This window comes from Lynx canadensis, chromosome E2 (genome assembly GCF_007474595.2).
Source record: "Lynx canadensis isolate LIC74 chromosome E2, mLynCan4.pri.v2, whole genome shotgun sequence".
NCBI lineage: Eukaryota > Metazoa > Chordata > Mammalia > Carnivora > Felidae > Lynx > Lynx canadensis.
In genome coordinates, this window is record NC_044317.1 from 16,666,598 (window position 1) to 16,686,684 (window position 20,087).

The following is a 20,087-nucleotide window of genomic DNA, read 5'->3' on the forward strand; positions in this document are numbered from 1 at the left end:
TCAAGAGTTGCAAGCTCTACCAACTGAGCCTGCCAGGCATCCCTAGAGATTTAGAGTTAAATTCTGGAGAATTCTGACATGAAACAAAGGTGAACATTTTCTGGGTGGTGGAGATATGAATTACTATTTTTTTCCAGTATTTTTTTCTGCAGTCTTCACACAGCGTAAGGGTTGGGGGAGGGTGTGAACTGCGAAGGAACTAAAGCGAAAGGCCGCTGCAAGTGACAGCGCAGGCCCAATACCAGGAGGTCAACCTTTTTCTCAGTCTCCAGTGTGCCTTTAGCTTCGAAGACCAGGAAATCTCCCAGCGAGTCACCCAAGGCGGGCCCCACCTGCCCCCGGTCTTTCCCGTCCTCAAGATGGCAGCTGGCGCGAAAACCCCGGGCAGCGCGCGGGGCACTCTGGGAGCGGAAAAAGGGAACCGTGGCGGCGGCCGAGCCGGAAGAGGAGGAGCCGGGCCTGGAGGATCCGCGAGAGTCCCTGAGGCTGCCGGTGTTTGCGGGTCGCGAGGAGCGGGGCCTGCCGGGCGGCGTGTGTCGCGATGCCGGAGCTGGCTGTGCAGAAGGTGGTAGTTCACCCCTTGGTGCTGCTCAGTGTGGTGGATCATTTCAACCGGTGAGCGGGTGCGCGGGGCGGCCTATCGGGATCGCCGCTGCTGAGTCACTGGCACGCTGGGACGGCGCGGCGGCCGCGGGGGTGCTGATGGGCCGGGGGTGGCACTGACTCGCCCAGGGGCCCGGACCACCCTCGGATCACGAAGCCTAAATCACCCAGCATCGTCCCCCCGTCCCCCCGTCCCCATCCGGCACTCCGCGGTCCGGACTGCCCCTTCCTTTTACCCAACTCCGTACGCTGCCAGAATATGGGGGCAAGCTTCAGTTGGCCCTGATCCCCCAGGCCTCGTGCCCATCTGTCACTTCGTCCGCCCCTTTTCACCAGAAAGACTCGGTGCCTCGTAGGAAAACGCTGCAGATTTGTGCTTCTGTGCCTCTGAAGGCTGTCACCAAAATTCTGGTCTCAGTACCCTGAAGGGCTCCCGGGGAGAGCTGTGGTTTCTAAGCAGGAATCTGTTTTGATGGGAACTTAAAATGTAGATTAGTTGTCAAGTGTTTCTTTTAAAAATAAGAGCATTAGGAGATTTGGGCATTAATGAATAAAGATAAAACATTCCACAAATGTTTCTTCCGCCTTCGCTTTGCTTGTTTTGGAGCTGTTCGTCCCGCTGGACCTGTTACACGTGTTCATAACTTTTACAAGATAATTACTTGAATTGGCAAGTGTAAAGACAAAGTCAGTTGTTGAAGCACCTATTCTCCTGCAACTTGCCTTGTACAACTCCTCATTCAGCCAGAGCTAAAACAAAACAAACAAAACCCTCAAGACTCCTTAAGGCTTGGGGTCCCCAGTTCCACTGCTTTGTAGAGCCCTCAGTCTAACAGGATATGAGGGCATTCCCACTGTACAGTAGTTACTATTTTTCTCCCATAGGAACTAGAGGTGCTAAGGGGATGCTAATTTCAGTTCTGTTCAGATGACATGGTGTAGACACTACTGGCTGCTGTCATAACAGATGTAGGGTTTTAAAAACCATGGGTTTTTGTAGACCAAAAGAAAAGCACATGGTGTGGAAGTTTCCTTGCAAGTGTGGAAATTCAGTGCCTGAGATTTCCCAAAAATTCAGAATCACCAGGGATATAGAATCCTTAACTTGGTTTGACCCAAATCCCAAATTTAGTAAGCATTTATAAAGTTGCGGAGCCGTGGGGCACCTGGGTGGCCCAGTCAGTTGGGCGGCACCGACTACACCTCAGGTCATGATCTCACAGTCTGTGAGTTTGAACCGGATTCTGTGTCTCCCTCTCTACCCCTCCTCCACTCACACTCTGTCTCTCTCAAAAATAATAAAAAATAAAAGATTTTTTTCCAAGTTGTATGTTTAGAAAAATTAATACATTAAATACAGTGACTGTTAAGGAATTGTGGTTTGTTTCACATTGGCGTGACCTCTGTCTTTCCTTTGAACATGAAGTTGTTTTGTGTCTGTGCCTCACATTTGCTAGCGGTTAAAGGAGAATCCTATGTGAAGATCTCATTGAAATGAGATTGTATAAGTGAAACACTTGTAGCTCCTGAAGACAAAAATCACTGAGGAGGTTTGACAGGTAGATAGAAATGCTGAAGTAAAATCTTTCTCACTTGTTCAGCCCTCCTCTCAGTGTAATTACGTCACCAGCTCACATCTGACCTCTGCCTGATTAAGCCATTCACAGAGACCAGATGGCACACACATTAACTCAGGGTCAGAACCCAGTGTCTGAGCCCCTAGATGGTACAAAGAATTGTAACTTCTAGTGGGGCTTGTCCTCGTGGGCTAGATAATCCAGAGAGCAGTTGGCACACCAGACCATAAAAGTGGTTCTACATTAGCATCTTTATCTCCGAAAATATTTGAGGATCGAGAAGATGGGAAAAGTTTAAAGGAGAAAGCTGCAAAAGAAAAAGTGAAAGGTGGTAGCATAACTGAAATGTATTTTTCAAACACCAACCAAATAACATTTTAAAACTCTTAACGATCTGGGGAGTTTTTATTTTCTCCATTTTCATTTCTCCAATTAAGATGAATAACTGCAAACTTTATAAAGTTTGAAATGTTAACAAGCATGTTATTTCTTAGAAATAACAAGTGGGTAAAAAATGCCAGTGTACGAAGTTCGTGAATTACCTATTATATTTATTAAGTTTTAATATTAGGGACTAACCTAACACATTTGTTTACTGGGATTAGATCGCAGGTAAACTAACTTGTATCTATACCATTGATATTTCCTGTTGAGTATCTGATTGTTGGCTTCACCTCTCTGTGTGCCTGTCAGACTGACCTTCTGCTTTCTCCCTCAGAATAGGCAAGGTTGGAAACCAGAAGCGTGTCGTTGGTGTGCTTTTGGGGTCATGGCAAAAGAAAGTACTCGATGTATCCAACAGTTTTGCAGGTACAAGACAACTTTTACATTTTTCTGAGCGTGGTTAAAATGTCAAACAGCTTTAAAATAAAAAAAGAAACCCTCATGGTTTCCATTTTTACTACAACCCAGAAATTCAATGGCAGAATTGCTAAAGTATAGAAAAGGGAGGCTAAAGAGTACTCACTAAACTGACTAGTAAATATTTTAAATTTCCTGACCAGAGAGTCTCCATTGCAACTGCTCAGCGCTGCTACTGTAGCAGAAAAGCAACTGTAGACAGTATGTTGACAAAGGGGTAGCTATATTCTAGCAAAACTTTATAAAAGTAGGCAGCCCTGATGTCGTAACCTTGCAATCCCTGTAAACTGTTAACCATGGTCATGGGTTGGCAAGGGGAAGATGGAGAATATTACCTTTTACTCAGCATCATGAATCTTTACAAGAATGTATCCAGGGGCTTCTGGCTGGCCCAGTTAGTTGAGCGTCTGACTCTGATTTCAAGTCAGGTCATAATCCCAAGGTCATGGGATCTATCCCCACATCTGGCTCTGGGCTGAGCCTGGAGCCTGCTGAAGATTCTCTCTCTCTCTCCCTGGGCCCCTCTCCCCTGCTGGCATCCATGTGTGCACTCTCTCTAAAATTAAAAAAAAAAGAATGTATCCATGTATTTTATGATTAACAACAAAGAACAAAATAATTGGTCTGGAATAAACTGTAGACCTGAGGTCACAATCTCCAGTATCTGAAAGGACCGAGCAGTAATGTTATTTGTTAAAGGGAAATATTGGGAAGTGATAGGGCTTTTAGCAGACTGATGAGCTTGTGTCCCTGTTAAGGTGGGGACAGGAGGGTCCTCTGTCTGGCTCTAGCCAGTTATTGCCAGGTCTTTCAGTTTCAAGAGAAGTGGAAGTCTGGATTTTTATATGAAATCTCCCAGTTTTTAATGACAGCAACTTAAAAAGTAATTTTAATGCTGTGTTGAACAAGCCAAACATATCGATCAGATGTGGCCTTGGGTCTCCAGCTGTAACATATGCCCTAGAGTTCTGTCTAGCACCCTAAACTACGTCTTACTTATTTTTTCTCCATAGTACCTTTTGATGAAGATGACAAAGATGATTCTGTCTGGTTTTTAGACCATGATTATTTGGAAAACATGTATGGAATGTTTAAGAAGGTCAATGGTATGTCTTGATTGATTGATTTTTTAAAGAAGGTATTGATTTATATCTGTGTGTATTTGTGTATGCATGCCCAGCTACATGCCCCTGGTGTGCTGTGGTTTTTTTTCCTTTTCTACGTATTCCCTTCTCTTTGTTTAATGTCAAGGGCTCTTTCACTTGGCTAGTCTTAAGTAAGACTAGTGGTAGTAAAGGAATGAGGTGGAATAAATGAGAAATTAGAGTAGCAATTTAAGACCAGATAGACAGGCCTAGGTTTTGGGTAAGAGATCTAGTCCTCTGCAGCAGAAAAGTGAAGCACTATCAAATGAAATCCACCTGCCCCTAGAGCTTAAGTACCACCACGGTAAATCTCTCTCTGTCACGTGTCATCTTTGTTTTATTTCCTTAGAGCAACCACATAGCTCTTAGAGCTCCCCCCACAGCTCACAGTTCTGTGTGACAGAGACTTGCGTTTGTTTACATATTGCCTTGGAATTGTTTTCTAGTTTCATGTGTGACTGGCCTCAACTAGTCTGAGATGTGGGTGTCTCTGGATTTCCCTCACTGCTTATTTTCTGAGAATTCTATTCCTGAGTTTTAGATTTCACAAGTATGTCAAGGCTTAAAATAGGTGTCTGGAATTTTGAAAAAGATAGAGAACATAAGAACTAGAGATCTTACCATCCTTTTGGAGGGAACTCTATATAGATCTTCATGTAACAGTTCAAAACCATTAATGCTTTCCTTCCCAGCCAGAGAAAGAATCGTTGGGTGGTACCACACAGGCCCTAAACTACACAAGAATGACATCGCCATTAATGAACTTATGAAGAGATACTGCCCTAACTCAGTAAGTTCGCTCTGTCTTTAAAACTCTTGAGTGATATTCCTTGCCTGCTAACTTATGTAAGCATTTGGATTTGGATAGCAAATCATTTCACTGCTTTTTCTCTATAAACTGCTTGTGTTGATTGGTAGCATTTTCTTTTCTTTCTTTTTTTTTTTTTAGTTTGTTAATTAATTTATTTTGATAAACACTGTCAGTGCAGAGCCTGACTCAGCTGGGGATGGATGGGGTGGGAGGGTGAGATCATGACCTGAGCCAAAATCAAGAGTTGGACACTTAAATGAACTGAGCCACCCAGGCATCCCGAATTGGTACTGTTTTCTACAGTTTACACTAACCCAAGATACTTATAAGTAACAGTAAACATGTGCTAAGTGCTTAATCCTCCCAATAGCTATATGGGGTTGTTACCCTCTTTACAACAAGAAAAGTGAGGTTCAGAGTGATTAGTAAGGTCTCATACATGTTGGGGATGGGACCAAAATGTTGCCTGTTTTGATTCGGACTTTCTTAGACTTGATAACCGCACTGTACTACCTCTCAGCTTGTTAATGGGTGGGGGCGAAGAGCAGAGAAAATGGTGGGATCATGTGAAATGTAGACTCGTTTCTGCTGAAAATTCCAGCTCATGTCTGGTTGAATGAATGAATAGGCTCAGTAATCCTCATCAGAAGGATGGCTGTGATTATTCCTTATGCTTGGTGTGAGCTGGTTTGCTAAAGTGTGTTTTTCTGCCAGGTACTGGTCATTATTGACGTGAAGCCAAAGGACCTGGGACTGCCCACAGAAGCATATATTTCAGTGGAAGAAGTTCACGATGTAAGTCATCTGGCTATGAGCCTCGGAGATTAGATTTTTTGCTTATTGGACTATTCAGATTTTTTGTTGTTTTAATCCTTTCTCTCTAACAAGGAGTAGTTTGTTGATTTCTGTCAACAGTTTGATACTATGTTTCTTTCTCCCTTGAGTTTTTGAATAGGCAAATTTTAGAAATTGACAGGACCATACAAATCTAAAATCCCCTTTTACAAATGAAATTGAGGCCCAGAGTCCTCCTCATACATTTGTCCAGAGATGTTGACAGCACGGTTAAGTGCAAAGCCTGGTGAGTTTCGTCTTAATCTAATGTAGTTTCCACTGTTCTGCTCCCCCTGGGCCAGCATTGCTTTCTCCTTGAGGATTTTCCTTCCCTGCGGACAAGATAGAGGTTTTCTAATAGAGTGAGTCAGAGCTGCCTGGAGCTAGATGGCAGGACCCATCTGTGTGATTTGACGCCTGAATGTTCCACTCCACAGCATCCAATACCTGCTGTATGGTCCATTAGCTTGCGCTTCAGGTGTAGACACAAAGAGGTACCAGAAGATAGCTTTTCCCTATTTCCAAGAAAACTAAACTCTGATTCTAGGGTAGCACGTGGTGTGAAAATATATGTGTTTTGTTGTGAGCATAAAGTTTTGCACTTGAACTCAATCTTGAATTTCCAAAGTCAAAAATCTAAAGGATAAAATCTGGAATTAGGTAGGTAGTCTTTATCCTTATGTCCAGCTATTAAATCAGGAAAAAGATTTTAGGTTAACTCCCTGCAAATGTTCCTTGCACGGAGCTCTATCCGCCTGTTTCTCTTTTTGCCTTGCCACTAGGGAGCTTAGGTGGAGATTTATTGCCTTGTTGAAATAAGGCTTTCATCCTTGGTCTGATACAATTTTTAAGTTAATTTTACCCTGCCCTTTCCAAAAAGAGTTAGAAGTTCTTACACCCATACACACACACAAAAGCAAGATTTTTCAATCAGGGATGGAAGGGACATGAAGGCCATAACAGAAGATGAAGCCAAGGGAAAATGAGCACCTGGAAAGCCGTGCCATGAAGTCCTGGCCATTCTAGCTTCCAAAGTAAAGACATAAATGGCATTTGCAGGATTCACACTGTCCTGGATAAAATAATTACTGCTAACATTTACACCACTTAATATAAGTTAAGTGACTTTCCCAAGGTCCCACAGCTCCCATAGAACCTAGGCTGTCTGGCTGCAGAATGTGCCCTCACTGCTATGCCCTCCTGCCTTGGCAGACACTTCATAGCCTTTACAGAAGATGTACAGCCTCTTCTCTGGCACAGGGTCTGTGGAAAGTTGCTTCGCAGCCCCATCAGGAGGTCCCCAGGTGATACAGTGAACCACATCCCTGGACAGATCTTTGATTAATTCAGGCCACCGGAAAGCTGGTTCTGACTGCATTGTTTTGGTGCTCTGGCATCCCTGGATCTGAGGGACACTAGAACGTTAAAAGATTATCTGACATGAGCTTCTTTCCAGTACAGGTATTGTGTATACTGCCTATTCTAGAAAGGATTATATGCTTTAAGAATCAAGTTAATCAAGACTTCCTCGAGTGTCCATCCCCACAGTGGTCTTAAGGGATTGTCAAGATTTTCTGCGGAAACACTGGGCAGGGCCATTTGTAATATCAGCTTAGAAGATGAAGCTTTCAAAGCAAACTCCCCCATTTCTGCCGGCACATGGTAACCTAGTTAGTACTGTACCCGTGAGGTGATTTGACTGAAAGCAGAGGAACCAAGGTGTGAGAAGGAATGGGTGTCATTGTGCTTGTAAGCAAATAACCAAGGTTAAGCCTCCTCTCCTAGGATGGAACTCCAACCTCAAAAACATTTGAGCACGTGACCAGTGAAATTGGAGCAGAGGAAGCTGAGGAAGTCGGAGTGGAGCACTTGTTACGGTGAGCCTCAGGATGGCGTCAGAGTCATAAGCGGCCCAAGAGGCTCTGTCAGGAGTAGAGAGATCTGGGCTCTAGGCCCAGAACATTTCTAGGGTGTCTTAAGTCACGATTTATGATTGTGGGTAATACATCTTGTTGGGCAACTGCAGTATTGACGTGGCAGGAACAGATGTGTGAAGATGTGCAGATGTGTGCTCTTGCTGTGCGTGTGGTTTTCGGGGAAGGTAGCCTGCCGACAATCTATGTGTGAAGATGGATTTTTATTTTAAGATACTGTAACCCTCACTTAATTCAAAAGGGTCATAGTTTTTCTCAAGTAAGATTCCTTCCATTTCAAAATTTAGTCCTGACTGATTTAGGCTCCTCACAACATCATATAGATGAGGATGGAGAAAATGGCACCCTTTTCATGGAAGTTGAAATAGATAGTTTTTTGTTTTTTTTTTAAGTGAAATGGTTTCATTTTTAGTTCTCTCCTGTTTTTTGAGAAATGCCTTGCGATGAGAAAGATAAAATGTATGCCTCCAAATAAAAACGAAATTAAGGCACTTTATCTTGATAGAATGATGAAGTAACATTTTTCTTTTGAAAACCTGCCCCTCCCCGCGAAGCTGGGTGTTTGCCTGGATTCTGAGACCCTGTGTGATAATACAATGCACTGATGCTTTTGCCTGCCTTCTTGTTACAGAGACATCAAAGACACTACAGTGGGCACTCTTTCCCAGCGGATCACAAACCAGGTCCATGGTTTGAAGGGACTGAACTCCAAGCTTCTGGATATCAGGAGCTACCTGGAGAAAGTGGCCACGGGCAAGCTGCCCATCAACCACCAGATCATCTACCAGCTACAGGACGTCTTCAACCTGCTGCCGGATGTCAGCCTCCAGGAGTTTGTCAAGGCCTTTTACCTGAAGACCAACGACCAGATGGTAGTGGTGTATTTGGCCTCGTTGATCCGTTCTGTGGTTGCCCTGCACAACCTCATCAACAACAAAATTGCCAACCGGGATGCAGAGAAGAAAGAGGGGCAGGAAAAAGAAGAAAGCAAAAAGGATAGGAAAGATGACAAAGAGAAAGAAAAAGAGAAGGAAAAGAGTGATGGAAAGAAAGAAGAGAAAAAGGAGAAAAAATAAAACATGTAGCTTTTTAATTTGTAAATTAAAATCTTATAAACTAACTCACTGTGCCACTAGAGGGTTCTTTTTACTTTACGTGCTTGTTAAAAGCTGTACTGCTGAGAGCTCTCTGCCCTGGGTCACTCTTGCTGCAGCGTGGAAGGGAGTGCACAGAGGCACTGAGCTCACACCTGAACTGCAGCTTAGGCTGCCGTGTGTGTGGGACACACTAGCTCAGGCTTCCGGTCATGTGAGAAAAGTGAGGAGAGGTAAACGGAACATTATTGGTACTCTTCACTCTTACCTATAAAAGTGGAAGTTGAATTTTCCCCATCTTAAAAGACTCTTGGGGTCTGTTTCTGGCAGTTTGCAAAATTGCAAAACGGAATGCATGAATTCCAGAAGTGCTCTGCCTTAGAACACCCTGAGTCCTGACCCTCTGAACTCTGTACCCTCAGCTCTGGCATTCTCAGGGCTTGGGATCCAGCCCCGAATATTGTTTACCTTTGAAGACACAATTAAATAACTTGGTTTTTAAGTCTGTGTTCTAGTCGTTTTTGATTCTGGGAGTGGCAATTGTTCTCACAAGCAGCCAAGACTTCCTTTTTCATTGAAGTTGCCTTAAAGAGTCAAGCCCTGTGTCGGACTCTGTGCTGACAGCTCCGAGTCTGGAGCCTGCTTCAATTCTGTGTCTTCCTCTCTCTCTGCCCCTCCCCTGCTTGTTTTCTGTCTCAAAAATGAATAAACCTCAAAAAAAATTTTTTTATTAAGTTATTTAAGACTTGGAATCTTTCATGAAAGAGAGTCTCATTTGTTTAAAAACATTCTGATGGTGTGAAGAGCTCTCAACAGCCCAGAAGACCTGTGTCCTAGTTTGTGCCTCAGGTTTGTCATCTGAAGTCCCTAGAGCAGTTCTTCATAAGGGGCATGGTTACTGCGGTAGGTGCAGGTACATTAGACCACAAGATTAGTGGGGGAGGTTACTGAGGATGGAACAGTTTCCCCAAAACAAGTGCTCAGGGCTCAGAACAAATAAGGTACTTAATCATTAGACCTACAGTAGGTCCTTTCATATTAATTTCCTTTCTTAAGCACTTAGAACTTAGGGGTCCTCTAATGTGCTAAATGGACTGTCAATGTTCAAAGATTTAAGAATATAATAAAATGGCACTATAACTAAGTCAACTGAATCTCAGAAACCACTTTCTGGTGTTCTAATGTCTCAAAAAGTTACCAGAAACCTCCATCTTTATTCTAAAGAGCTATGGGGTGCCTGGGTGGCTCAGTCGGTTGAGCGTCTGACTTCGGCTCAGGTCATGATCTCACAGTTCGTGGGTTTGAGCCCCGCAACAGGCTCTGTGCTGACGGCTTGCTCAGAGTCTGGACCTGCTTCAGATTCTGTGACTCCTTCTCTCTCTGCCCCTCCTCCGCTCACGCTTTGTCTCACTCTGTTTCTCAAAAGTAAGTGTAAAAAACAAAAATTTTTAACAAAGATCTAATTAGTAGAAATCAGGAGTTGACAGTATAATATGTAGATAAACTTTCATTCTACTTAATAGAAGCATACCCACGTAAGGGCTGACTTCAAGGTTCATTAAGATTCGGAGACAAAACAGATGGTCAAGGAAAGAACTATGGAGAACCAACTTTGCTTGTCTATTTCAGCAGACAAAAGTCAGGGTTGTTGTACCTTAACCAAATAAAAGAAATTTGAAATAACAGTCAAAGCCTGAGATATATTTCAAACCACACGAGTGGTGAAGAAGCTTTTGTGATTTGGTTACCAGGTTTCAAACAGAACTGAGGAACCTGGAACATTAACTTTGCCTGGCAAATGGGCAGGAACGAGCCAGTATGTTTCTGAGGCTAGCTGGGGAATGAAGAGGTCATCCCAAAGAGTTACTTATGTAAGGTTCAGGGGGCAGTTAAAGACCACACAGGATTCAGCCCAGATAAGTAGTATAATCTGTACTCAAAAAGCTTTCCAGGGTCTTGTAACAACACAATGCCACAGGCTTTTAAGTTTGTCACCATTTCATAAATTGGAAAGTTTGTTGAACATCTAAGACCATGGAAATACCTAGGCCTCATTCTTTGTTGTATTTAATACTTGTTCCTTAATATATTTAATACTTTGGGCCACAAATGGGCAGAATTAACTTTTTCTTTTCTTTTTTTTTTTTTTTTTTTTAGTAATCTCTACACCCAACATGGGGCTTGAACTCACAACCCTGAGATCAAGAGTCCCATGCTCTACCAACTGAGCCAGCCAGGTGCCCTCAATTAACTTCTACCATTCTAACAGGATCCTCTATTTCTACCAAAAACAGTTTGTAGCCTCTAGAGTCACTTAGGCTCATTTTCTAAGGCAAAATTGACATCCTATATAAAAGAGTGACCCTCATAAGGTTATTGATGGAGTCTTGCTTATACAGATAGCAGCTGAAATGACTACAAAACCCATGACCCTCACCTGGAATAAAGCCTTGTGTTTGTATAGCGTGGCCTTCTCAAGATCAGATTTCTAAACTACCTCCATTTTTAAAATTACTGACAAAATATGTCCTGGAACAGGTCTGATCCAAAGTCTGGATCCTGCATCCATAGTTGTTAACAGTACTTTCACTTCCACTTTGAACGAACGCTGCAGACTGACTGATTTTGTGTGATAAATAACATCTGAAATATCCCTGAACTTAGAAGTCAGTTATCCTTTTGTCTTTTTAATGTTTATTCATTTTTTAGTGAGAGAGAGTGAAAGTGCAAGCGGGGAAGGGGCCGAGAGAGAGGGAGACACAGAATTCGAAGCAGGCTCCAGGCTCCAAGCTGTCAGCACAGAGCCCGATGCGGGCTAGACCTCCTGAACCATGAGATCATGACCTGAGCCAAAGTCGGACACCGAAGTTAGTCCACTGACTGAGCCACCCATGCACCCCAGAAGTTAGTTGTCCTCAATGTAAAGATGGAAACTACCAGAATGGAACAACTTTGGGCCAATGAATTCAATGTTAATTCTGCTCAGCCCACCAATCACTAAAGGGACAAAAGAAAAGTAATCCTGTTGAGGAGCTACCATATTATGTCACCAAAGTGCTAGATGCAAAGTAAACCTTTCCAGGAGGAAAACAGCAACCTCAGAATCACACTCCAATTTCTGGAGGACCCTGCAACTATGAGAACACAGCCATGTACAACTGCTTTCACTTCAAACAAAAGACAGAACACAGGCCCTCATAAAAGAATGAGATACTCTACTCACCAGGAAATTATGAGCAGGATATTTCTTCTACCATTTCCTTACAAAAATATCTGCACAGCATAAGTAAGACTTGGAATGGAACACCTGTCTGGTAGCTGGTAAAGTGTGCAACTCTTGATCTCAGGATCATGAATTCAAGCCCCACATTGGGTGAAGCTTTATAAAATAATAAGACTTGAGAATAAGTTAGCGTTGTTAAACTATAACACACTAAGAAAACTATTTCATCTGCCCCGTCCCCAGAAATGAAATTAGTTGGGGCATGCTTCAAAAGCAAGGAAACATTTGATTTATGTGAGCCACAGCTTTTCTAAATAAATTCATTCCAAACCGATTTGCATATCCTTATGCTATTCAACTCTGTATTAACGATGTTTGCCTGGGAGCAACACAGAGTTCAGATCTTTCAAAAAATAATACATATTTTTGTTGGGGGAGTGGTATAAAGTGACTCAGATGGCAGAGAAATGTAAGTGGGGAAAGAAAATAGAGGAAAAGAAAGGAAGGGAAGACGAGGCAAGTTAATGTTTCCAGGGCCTAAATCACGAGAAATCTTTCTCAGCTTTCCTCTTCGGAGCCAATCTGTTCTTTGACACTAGAGGGCACCATTGACTAGGTTCACCTCTTGGCCAGAGAATCCTTTGCTTGCTAGTTCAGCACGGAATTGGGAGCCTTCCCTAGACTTGCTTCCCATCACTTTTGCTTTTCGCTGCAACTATCCAGACAAGATTTCAAAGGAATGTGGAGAGTGTACGGGTGCAAAAAGATTGGGTCAGGTTGCCATACCTCCACCCTTGCTGTTCTCCACCCACAGTACTCCTAGGGCAATGAATAAACAAAGTTTTCTCTCTGCCCTTCAGATAGCTCATGCTTTGATTTTCCTCGCTGCTGATACCACTCCTGATTTCTTTAAAGATCGTATTCAGTAGTGTGCTGGTAAATGTGAAACGAGTAGTTCTCCAAAAGGGGAGCAGCGAGGGGGGAGAGATGTAGTTTGATTTGTGGCCTCTTGCCCACTTCCCTGGTGTAAATATTCTCACCATGGCTTGACTGCAAGACACCAACGTTAGTTGGGGAGGGATGCATGGTAGCACAGTATTACAGAATATTACCTAAGTACAGATACAACAGACAAAAATAACACACATGAAAGTAAAATGCACTAAGGTAATTAGGATAAGACGTATTTTGAGTATGACCTTTATAGAGAATAATTTATTTCAATGTAAATTTATACAACTTACCTACTGCATTATTGTCTCTGGGAATCTGTTTTTAAGGTGCCCTCCGAGTGGTTCCTGTACACATGGAAGTGAGAGAACCTTTATTTTGATATAGACAAATCTATCCATTTCTTGCCTATAGGTGGCATTCTGTGGATCCTATTTAAGAAGTCCCTTCCCAGCTCAAGACCTCTTCTCCTACCCACGTCTATCACACTCCACAAAGTGTCTCCCTTCGCAGATTAGTTCCCATGTCAACCTCTATCGACACACTACAGCTAAAGTCTGATCACTAATAACATAGTGTGGCTACTCTTTTAACCAAAATAAACCAACTTAGGTCCTTACGTGATCTATTATCCCTTCTTTCTAGATTTTCAACCCTGGCTTTATCCCTACTCATACCCCTCAGCATATAAACACTCAATTTTCTCCCATTTCTCACATACACACCACACACACACACACACACACACACACACACACACACACACCCTCTGTCCTGGTTAATTTCAGCAAATAGCCATTTATGTTTGCTGCCTTCTCTTCTTTATCTTCTGGGTTTTTTTGGGGTTTTTTTTTTTTTTTTTTTTTTTTTTTTTTTTTTTTTTGGAGACAGGGAGAGACAGAGCATGAACAGGGGAGGGTCAGAGAGAGGGAGACACAGAATCCGAAACAGGCTCCAGGCTCTGAGCTGTCAGCACAGAGCCCGACGCGGGGCTCAAACTCACGGACCGCGAGATCATGGCCTGAGCCGAAGTCAGCCGCTTAACCGACTGAGCCACCCAGGCGCCCCTGGGCATTTTTAAAAAACTCTTATGCAGTCCATCTTTTGTCCCCACCAGACCACTAACAGCCTGCACCAAAGTCACCAGTGGCTTCCATTTTGCCCATCCAGTTGACCCCTGTCAGCCCTGACCTCTCTTGACCTGACCTTTGAAGGCTTCTCTCCTGGTACCAGTCCTGCTTCTCTGGGACCCTGGGGCTCCTTTTACTCCGTCTCCTCTAAAGCTTCATCTTACTTAACCTATCATTTACAAATTTTTTAAAGTCTTGATCTATATGATGCTTCTAATTCCAGTACTCATTCCTCTTCTTCATGCCATATCTGGCAAGTCACCCACTGACCCAGAATTTAGGAGTCATACTGACCAGCCTCTGCATTCAGCCACCTGCTGGTCCTACCACGGGGACTGCATGTGACAGCTGCCCTCTGCATTTCTCTGCCCCTGTTCAAACATTCATCTCTGTTGATGGGGTTGCTTACCTGCAATTTCTGCATACTTTCTCACCTTCCTTTTCCATATTTTATCCTCACAACAGAATCAACTTGCCTGGAAGATGAATCTCTGATGGAGAGGATTGCATGAATCTCACTCATGCTCATGACTATCATCATCATCATCATTATCATCACTTTTAAGACCCCTCTTGCTTGAACTTTTTTTACCTTTCTTGTGATTTCCACTACAATTTTAACCGCCCCCCCCCCACACACACACATACACAAGTGATAGATGCTTAAATGTGTTTAGTAAATGTCCTTAGATATGGATGAGTCCTGGAAGAATCTACAGTATAATTTTGTATGTGCATGCATTTAAATTTACATTTATGATATTTTCTTTTTGATCTCATTCTTCCCTACCCTTTTAAAATTCAAAATATTTTAAAGATAAGACATGTCTTCATTGTTTTATGGATAGACACATACCCTTCATAGCTTTTCATTGCTTGTAACAAAGATAATACTCTGTGGTCCTCAAATCCTAGCTCATATTCCTTGTTCCTGACCTAGCACAAATAATACTTCCCATCCCTTTTGCTGCTAGAGACAGCCACAGGGCAGCCCAGACAATGAGGAGATGTGAGTACAGGCATCATAAAGCCGATTCTGCATCTCCCTCCCCCCTCCCCTTGGCAATAGAGGAGAAACATGTTGAGATTCACCCTGACCTGCCAATCTCATTCACACCATTCCTGCTTACCCTCTATCAGTGCTCAGCCACACCAGCCCTCTACCCATTTCTGGAACATGCCAGTCTCCCAAATCAGGCCACTGTACCTGGTGGGCCCAACCCCAGATGTAGCTCTTTGCTTGACTGGCTCCTTCCTAGTTTCCAGGTCTCCAGGCCGAAACTCCTGTTTTGAAATGCTCTCCCTAAGGTCCAGTCTAAACTAGATCCTTTCTCCCCTGTCCCGATTGCCCACACTATTCTCTATCCTATTTATCCAGGGTACAGCATGGCGACTATAGTTAATAATACTGTATTGTATACTTGAAAGTTGCTACGAGAGGAGATCTTAAGTGTTCTCATCACAACACAGCCTTAAATGTTCTCAATGACAACAAAAAAATGGTAATTATGTGAGGTGATGGATGTGTTAACTAACCTTATTGTGGTACTCATTTTGCAATATATACATGTATCAAATCATCATCTTGTACACTTTGAACTTACACAATATTCTATGTCAATCATGTATCAATAAAGCTGGAAAAAATACCTATCAAGGGGCTTCCCATGCCCCACGGCAGACAGCTGATGCACCCAGGGTGCGTGCCCTGTGGGAGAGCAGGGACAGGATAAGAGTCAAAGTTCAATGCATGAGCTGCTTCTCCCCACCCGTATACCCTATATTTTAGCCAGTGTGAAACAATTCCAAGGAGTTGGCAAACAATCATGACTACAGAATCCAAAAGTTCAAGGGTGAAATGAATTCCCTCCCAGAACAAACAATGCGTCCACATGGACGGCCAAGCAGGGCCCAGATGCTCATGCAAAAGGCCACTATTAAGGAGGGAGATGTGCCCCTTGGGCTGATGTCAGTGGGAGTCCTGGAGCTGCAAAGGCCATCCTTCAGGCTAGTTCACTGCTGTAATGGTACCACCTATCTTGCTGCTCACCCTGTAATTACAAAGGAAACAGACCCAAAATTGTCCTTGAGAGACTGGACATGACTCTGGCCAATTGGGTTTGGCCAGAGGCCCAGATAAACACTAATGACATCCCTAGGCAGCGTGCTAGTCACAGGCTGGGCCAGATGCAAGGTCTCTGAGCCCATCAATGCTGCTGGGCAAATGATGTCAGGCTGTGGACGGGGGGCAGGGACTGAAATTACTCCCCTTCCCAGTATTTGCTTTCCCCAAGTACAGGAAGAAGGGCAGTAATGGTACCTTCCTGCCTATATTCCTGGTTAGTGTGATGTTTTTCATCTACAGATAATAATCTCCATGCTCTGGCTCTTTCATTTACTAAAAATCATAGCCACATCCAGGACCCAGGACATGGAAGAGACGCTAATCCAAGGACACTTAATCTGACCTAGGAATGGTATATTAGTTAGCTCTTGCTGTGTAATGAATCGCCGTAAGATTCAGCAGCTACAACAACACACACTATGATCTCACGGTTCCTGCAGGTCAGGAGCCCCAGCACAGCCTGGCTGGGTTCTCTGCTCCAGGATGCTCACAGGTGACAATCATGCTATCAGCCGGGCTGCAGTCATCTTAAGGTTCCATGCACATGTGGTTATTGGCAGTACTCAATTCCTCATGGGCTACTGGACTGAGGATCTCAGTCTCTTGCTGGCTATTGACACGGGTCTGCCCTTAGTCCTTTGCCACATGGGCGTCTCCAACACAAAAACTTACTGCGTCAAAGTGCACGAGCAGAGAGGGCAGTGGAGAACCAACTAGCAAGGAGGGGGTCACAATCCTTTGTAATTCAGTCACAGAAGGGACACCCATCACCTTTGCCATGTGCCATTGGTAAGAAGCAAATCACAAGCCTAGCACCACTCAAGTGGAGGGATTATTAGCCCACTAGCATGTGAACACTGGGAGGGAGTCATAAGGGGGCCACCTAAGAAGTGAGCCTTCCACTGATAGCGAACAAGGATTCACCAGAGTAATCCACAACAGGCTACTGTGGGTTTTCCTTTTTTAAAATTTCAGTGCCTAATTAATGTGTTAGAATGAAGATAGTATTAATAAAAAATGCAGAAATAAAACATTCTCATGTTTATAAACAGGACTACCTATTGGCTTTGGAGAGAGAAAAGCAAAACAAAGCAAAGCAAACCCCGATGAACTAAATCAGAGCTCTGAGAGAAGTGAGGCATGATGGGCTTAATCATGGCCAATTAGCAAAACTTCAATAATGACATGAATTCATCTTTGCTCCCAGCCAAGACGCCATTAAAATGATAGTGAATGAATGTAAAAGATTTCCCACTTTTCCCTGGCCACTTGGCCCAATTTGAGAGAGAGCACCTGAGAGGTAGAAAAGAGAATTCAACAAATTTTTAGGCGGAAAGCAGAAGTGGCCAGCAGCAGGATCCCCAGCCAAGATTAGTGTGGAAGGAGTTTAGCCAAGGAGACTTCTGGTGAGCCAGGAAAGACTCGGACCCGAAAGAGGTCGGAGTTAGTGCCACAGGAGTAAACACGGGCAGATTAGGTGAAAGTCAAGTCCCCTTTGGGACCCCTGTGCACAGATGGCCAGTTGCAAGCTGCCCCCTCCTCACACCCCCTGCCCCGGGAGATCTATCGAAGGAAAGGAAGTTAATGGAGATGGCAGATTAACCATGTGTTAGCCCTCTCCAGCCTAGCTAAAATGACAGTAAAGAAAGCTTTATAGAAGTCTTACTCCACTTCAGTGATGTTCAACACAGTGTTAAAAGGTGGAAAGCAGGTGGAGGCGTCTAACTGGCCATGCAGAAGCCTTACCCTAAAACACTGCAGAGGGAGATGCAGGGGAGAAATGAGTGAGCCCCCCGAGAGACTCAGTACCTGGGGCAGCAGGAGGGCAGGAAGAGAGCTGACAACCCGGGTAATTAAAATTAGTTTCTGTTTGGAAGGGTGGGGCACCCCGGCCCCAGCCACAGAGCCTAACTACCGCCCCTCTGCCAGCTGCAGACCAGGCTGAGGGGGGAGGTGCAGGGCTGAAGAAAGAAAAGGTCAAGTCAGTGGCCAGGACTCTAAGAACCTAGGTTCCTTCCTTCTCCTTACTCCCAAGAAGCCCACGGGCAGGTACTCCAACTCAGGTACATCCTTCCCCTCAGGCAGGGAATAGAGGATTCATCTCTGGAGAAAATGGTCACCCCAGAGAAAAAAACACGTGAACAGCGACATTCAGGTCCCACTGAAAAGGTCCGCTTGCCACCTAATCCTCTTCCAGCAAAGACCAGCAGGCAAGAGACCACCCTGGAGTGTTTTCTTCTGAAATATGGAGAGCCACCGAGTTTAAGGAAGGAGTTGTTTTCTCACTCTGTGCCGTTTCCAAATGGTTTTGTAGCTGTCTCCACCTGCCCTGTTGGGACATCCATTCTAGAACCTTATCTTTTGAGTGGCAGTTTGGGCCCCAGCCTGGGGTGACCTAGGAGTATCACAGATCCAGGCCAGATCCAGGGATGGTTAGTCTGGATGAGTTTCTGCCTCCGTGTTTTTCAAAGCCACAGCCAGGTGCAGAGCACAGGCAGTCTGGTTTTGTTGCAGTTTGCTGGTTGGCCCGCTTGCATGAAACAGGAGGGAGCAGTGGGCTGGTGCCCAAGCCCTGTCTGTACCAGAGCTTACTTAGACCCCTTTACCCCACTGCGGCTCACTCCCAGCCACCACTGCCAGGCCCTGGGCGTGGCACACCCACTTGCAATCTTGTTCCATTTGCATTTTGTTCTATTTCTGACCCTTGGAAATCTTTATCTTGTTTTTGAACAGGCCTTTTTGGCTTTCTCTTTTTATATTTTATGTGTCTTTATTACATGTTTGGAACAGAAAGGTTGGCCAAGTCATGAATTCACTGTGCCATCGTGACGGAACTCCCTGTGGTTTCTAATACGATTTTACTCGCAAAAGAAGCAGGGCTCCTAGAAGAGGTGATTATGTGTTTGGGGCAACAGAACTAAAGCTGGGAACAGATTATCATATAGGCCATCAAAGATATCCAAAAGAGTGACGGCAGAGTCAAACTGAAGGGGCCCAAACTGAAAAGCATCATAAGAAAATAATTACTGTCATCAGGACCCTTTGAATTCAAGTTAGACCCTGAGTCCATGATGTTCAAATGGTACAAATAATAAAAGTGTGCCAAAGAAGTGACATGCTCTGATCTGAGTCTATTGATGCTTCATTCATAAAGTATGGACTATAGAAAAGTGAACTGGACTGTGGTACTTGAACCAACCTCAGACTCAGAGGACCTGATAAACAAAAGGATATTGAAAACTAGATTTACAGGGTAGGACTACAGGGAAATGAGCTGGGGTAATAACTTTGGGCATTAACTCGATTTTCTTCCCAGGATGAGGCTAGAGCCTTGTTGATGCCAAGTTTGGCTGAAGAAGCAGGAGAGCTTGCTATCTGTTGGCATTCTTGTAGAGACATACAGCTCTTTAGGGTTTTTCTAGAAGAGTGATGAGAGCCCCAATATAGAAGGCCAGTAAGGTAGCAAGAACTGAGATCCCATATCCAATGAAGTCCCAGTGACACCTGGGAGACTCACTGGAGATCTTGGGTGACAAAGGATCACAAGACAAAGGATGACAAAGGATGACAAAAGATCACTGGAGATCTTGGGTGACAAAGGAAGTCCTACCAGCGCTTCACTTCCAAAAAATTCTTACAGTTTTGGCTAATTATATCAGGAACTTATTACAGTGCATAGGAGTAGGGGAGCCTCTCTGCCTATCTAATTCTCCTTGAAACACTTCAGAACAAGAAAAAAAATGAGGGGTGCCTGGGTGGTTCGGTTAAGCGTCCAACTTTGGCTCAGGTCATGATGTCA

At 44.0% G+C, this 20,087-nt stretch overlaps 1 protein-coding gene across 1 annotated transcript; it reads left to right on the forward strand.

Annotated features, from left to right (window-relative positions):
• The first annotated feature begins 387 nt into the window (after positions 1 to 387).
• On the forward strand, positions 388 to 9,361 carry PSMD7 (proteasome 26S subunit, non-ATPase 7). Its single transcript, XM_030298940.2, has 7 exons — positions 388 to 615; positions 2,899 to 2,990; positions 4,055 to 4,147; positions 4,879 to 4,976; positions 5,712 to 5,792; positions 7,617 to 7,708; positions 8,397 to 9,361. Exons 1-7 carry the CDS (start codon positions 542 to 544, stop codon positions 8,839 to 8,841), a joined length of 975 nt encoding a protein of 324 aa, XP_030154800.1. The 5' UTR covers positions 388 to 541; the 3' UTR covers positions 8,842 to 9,361.
• The last annotated feature ends 10,726 nt before the right edge of the window (positions 9,362 to 20,087 follow it).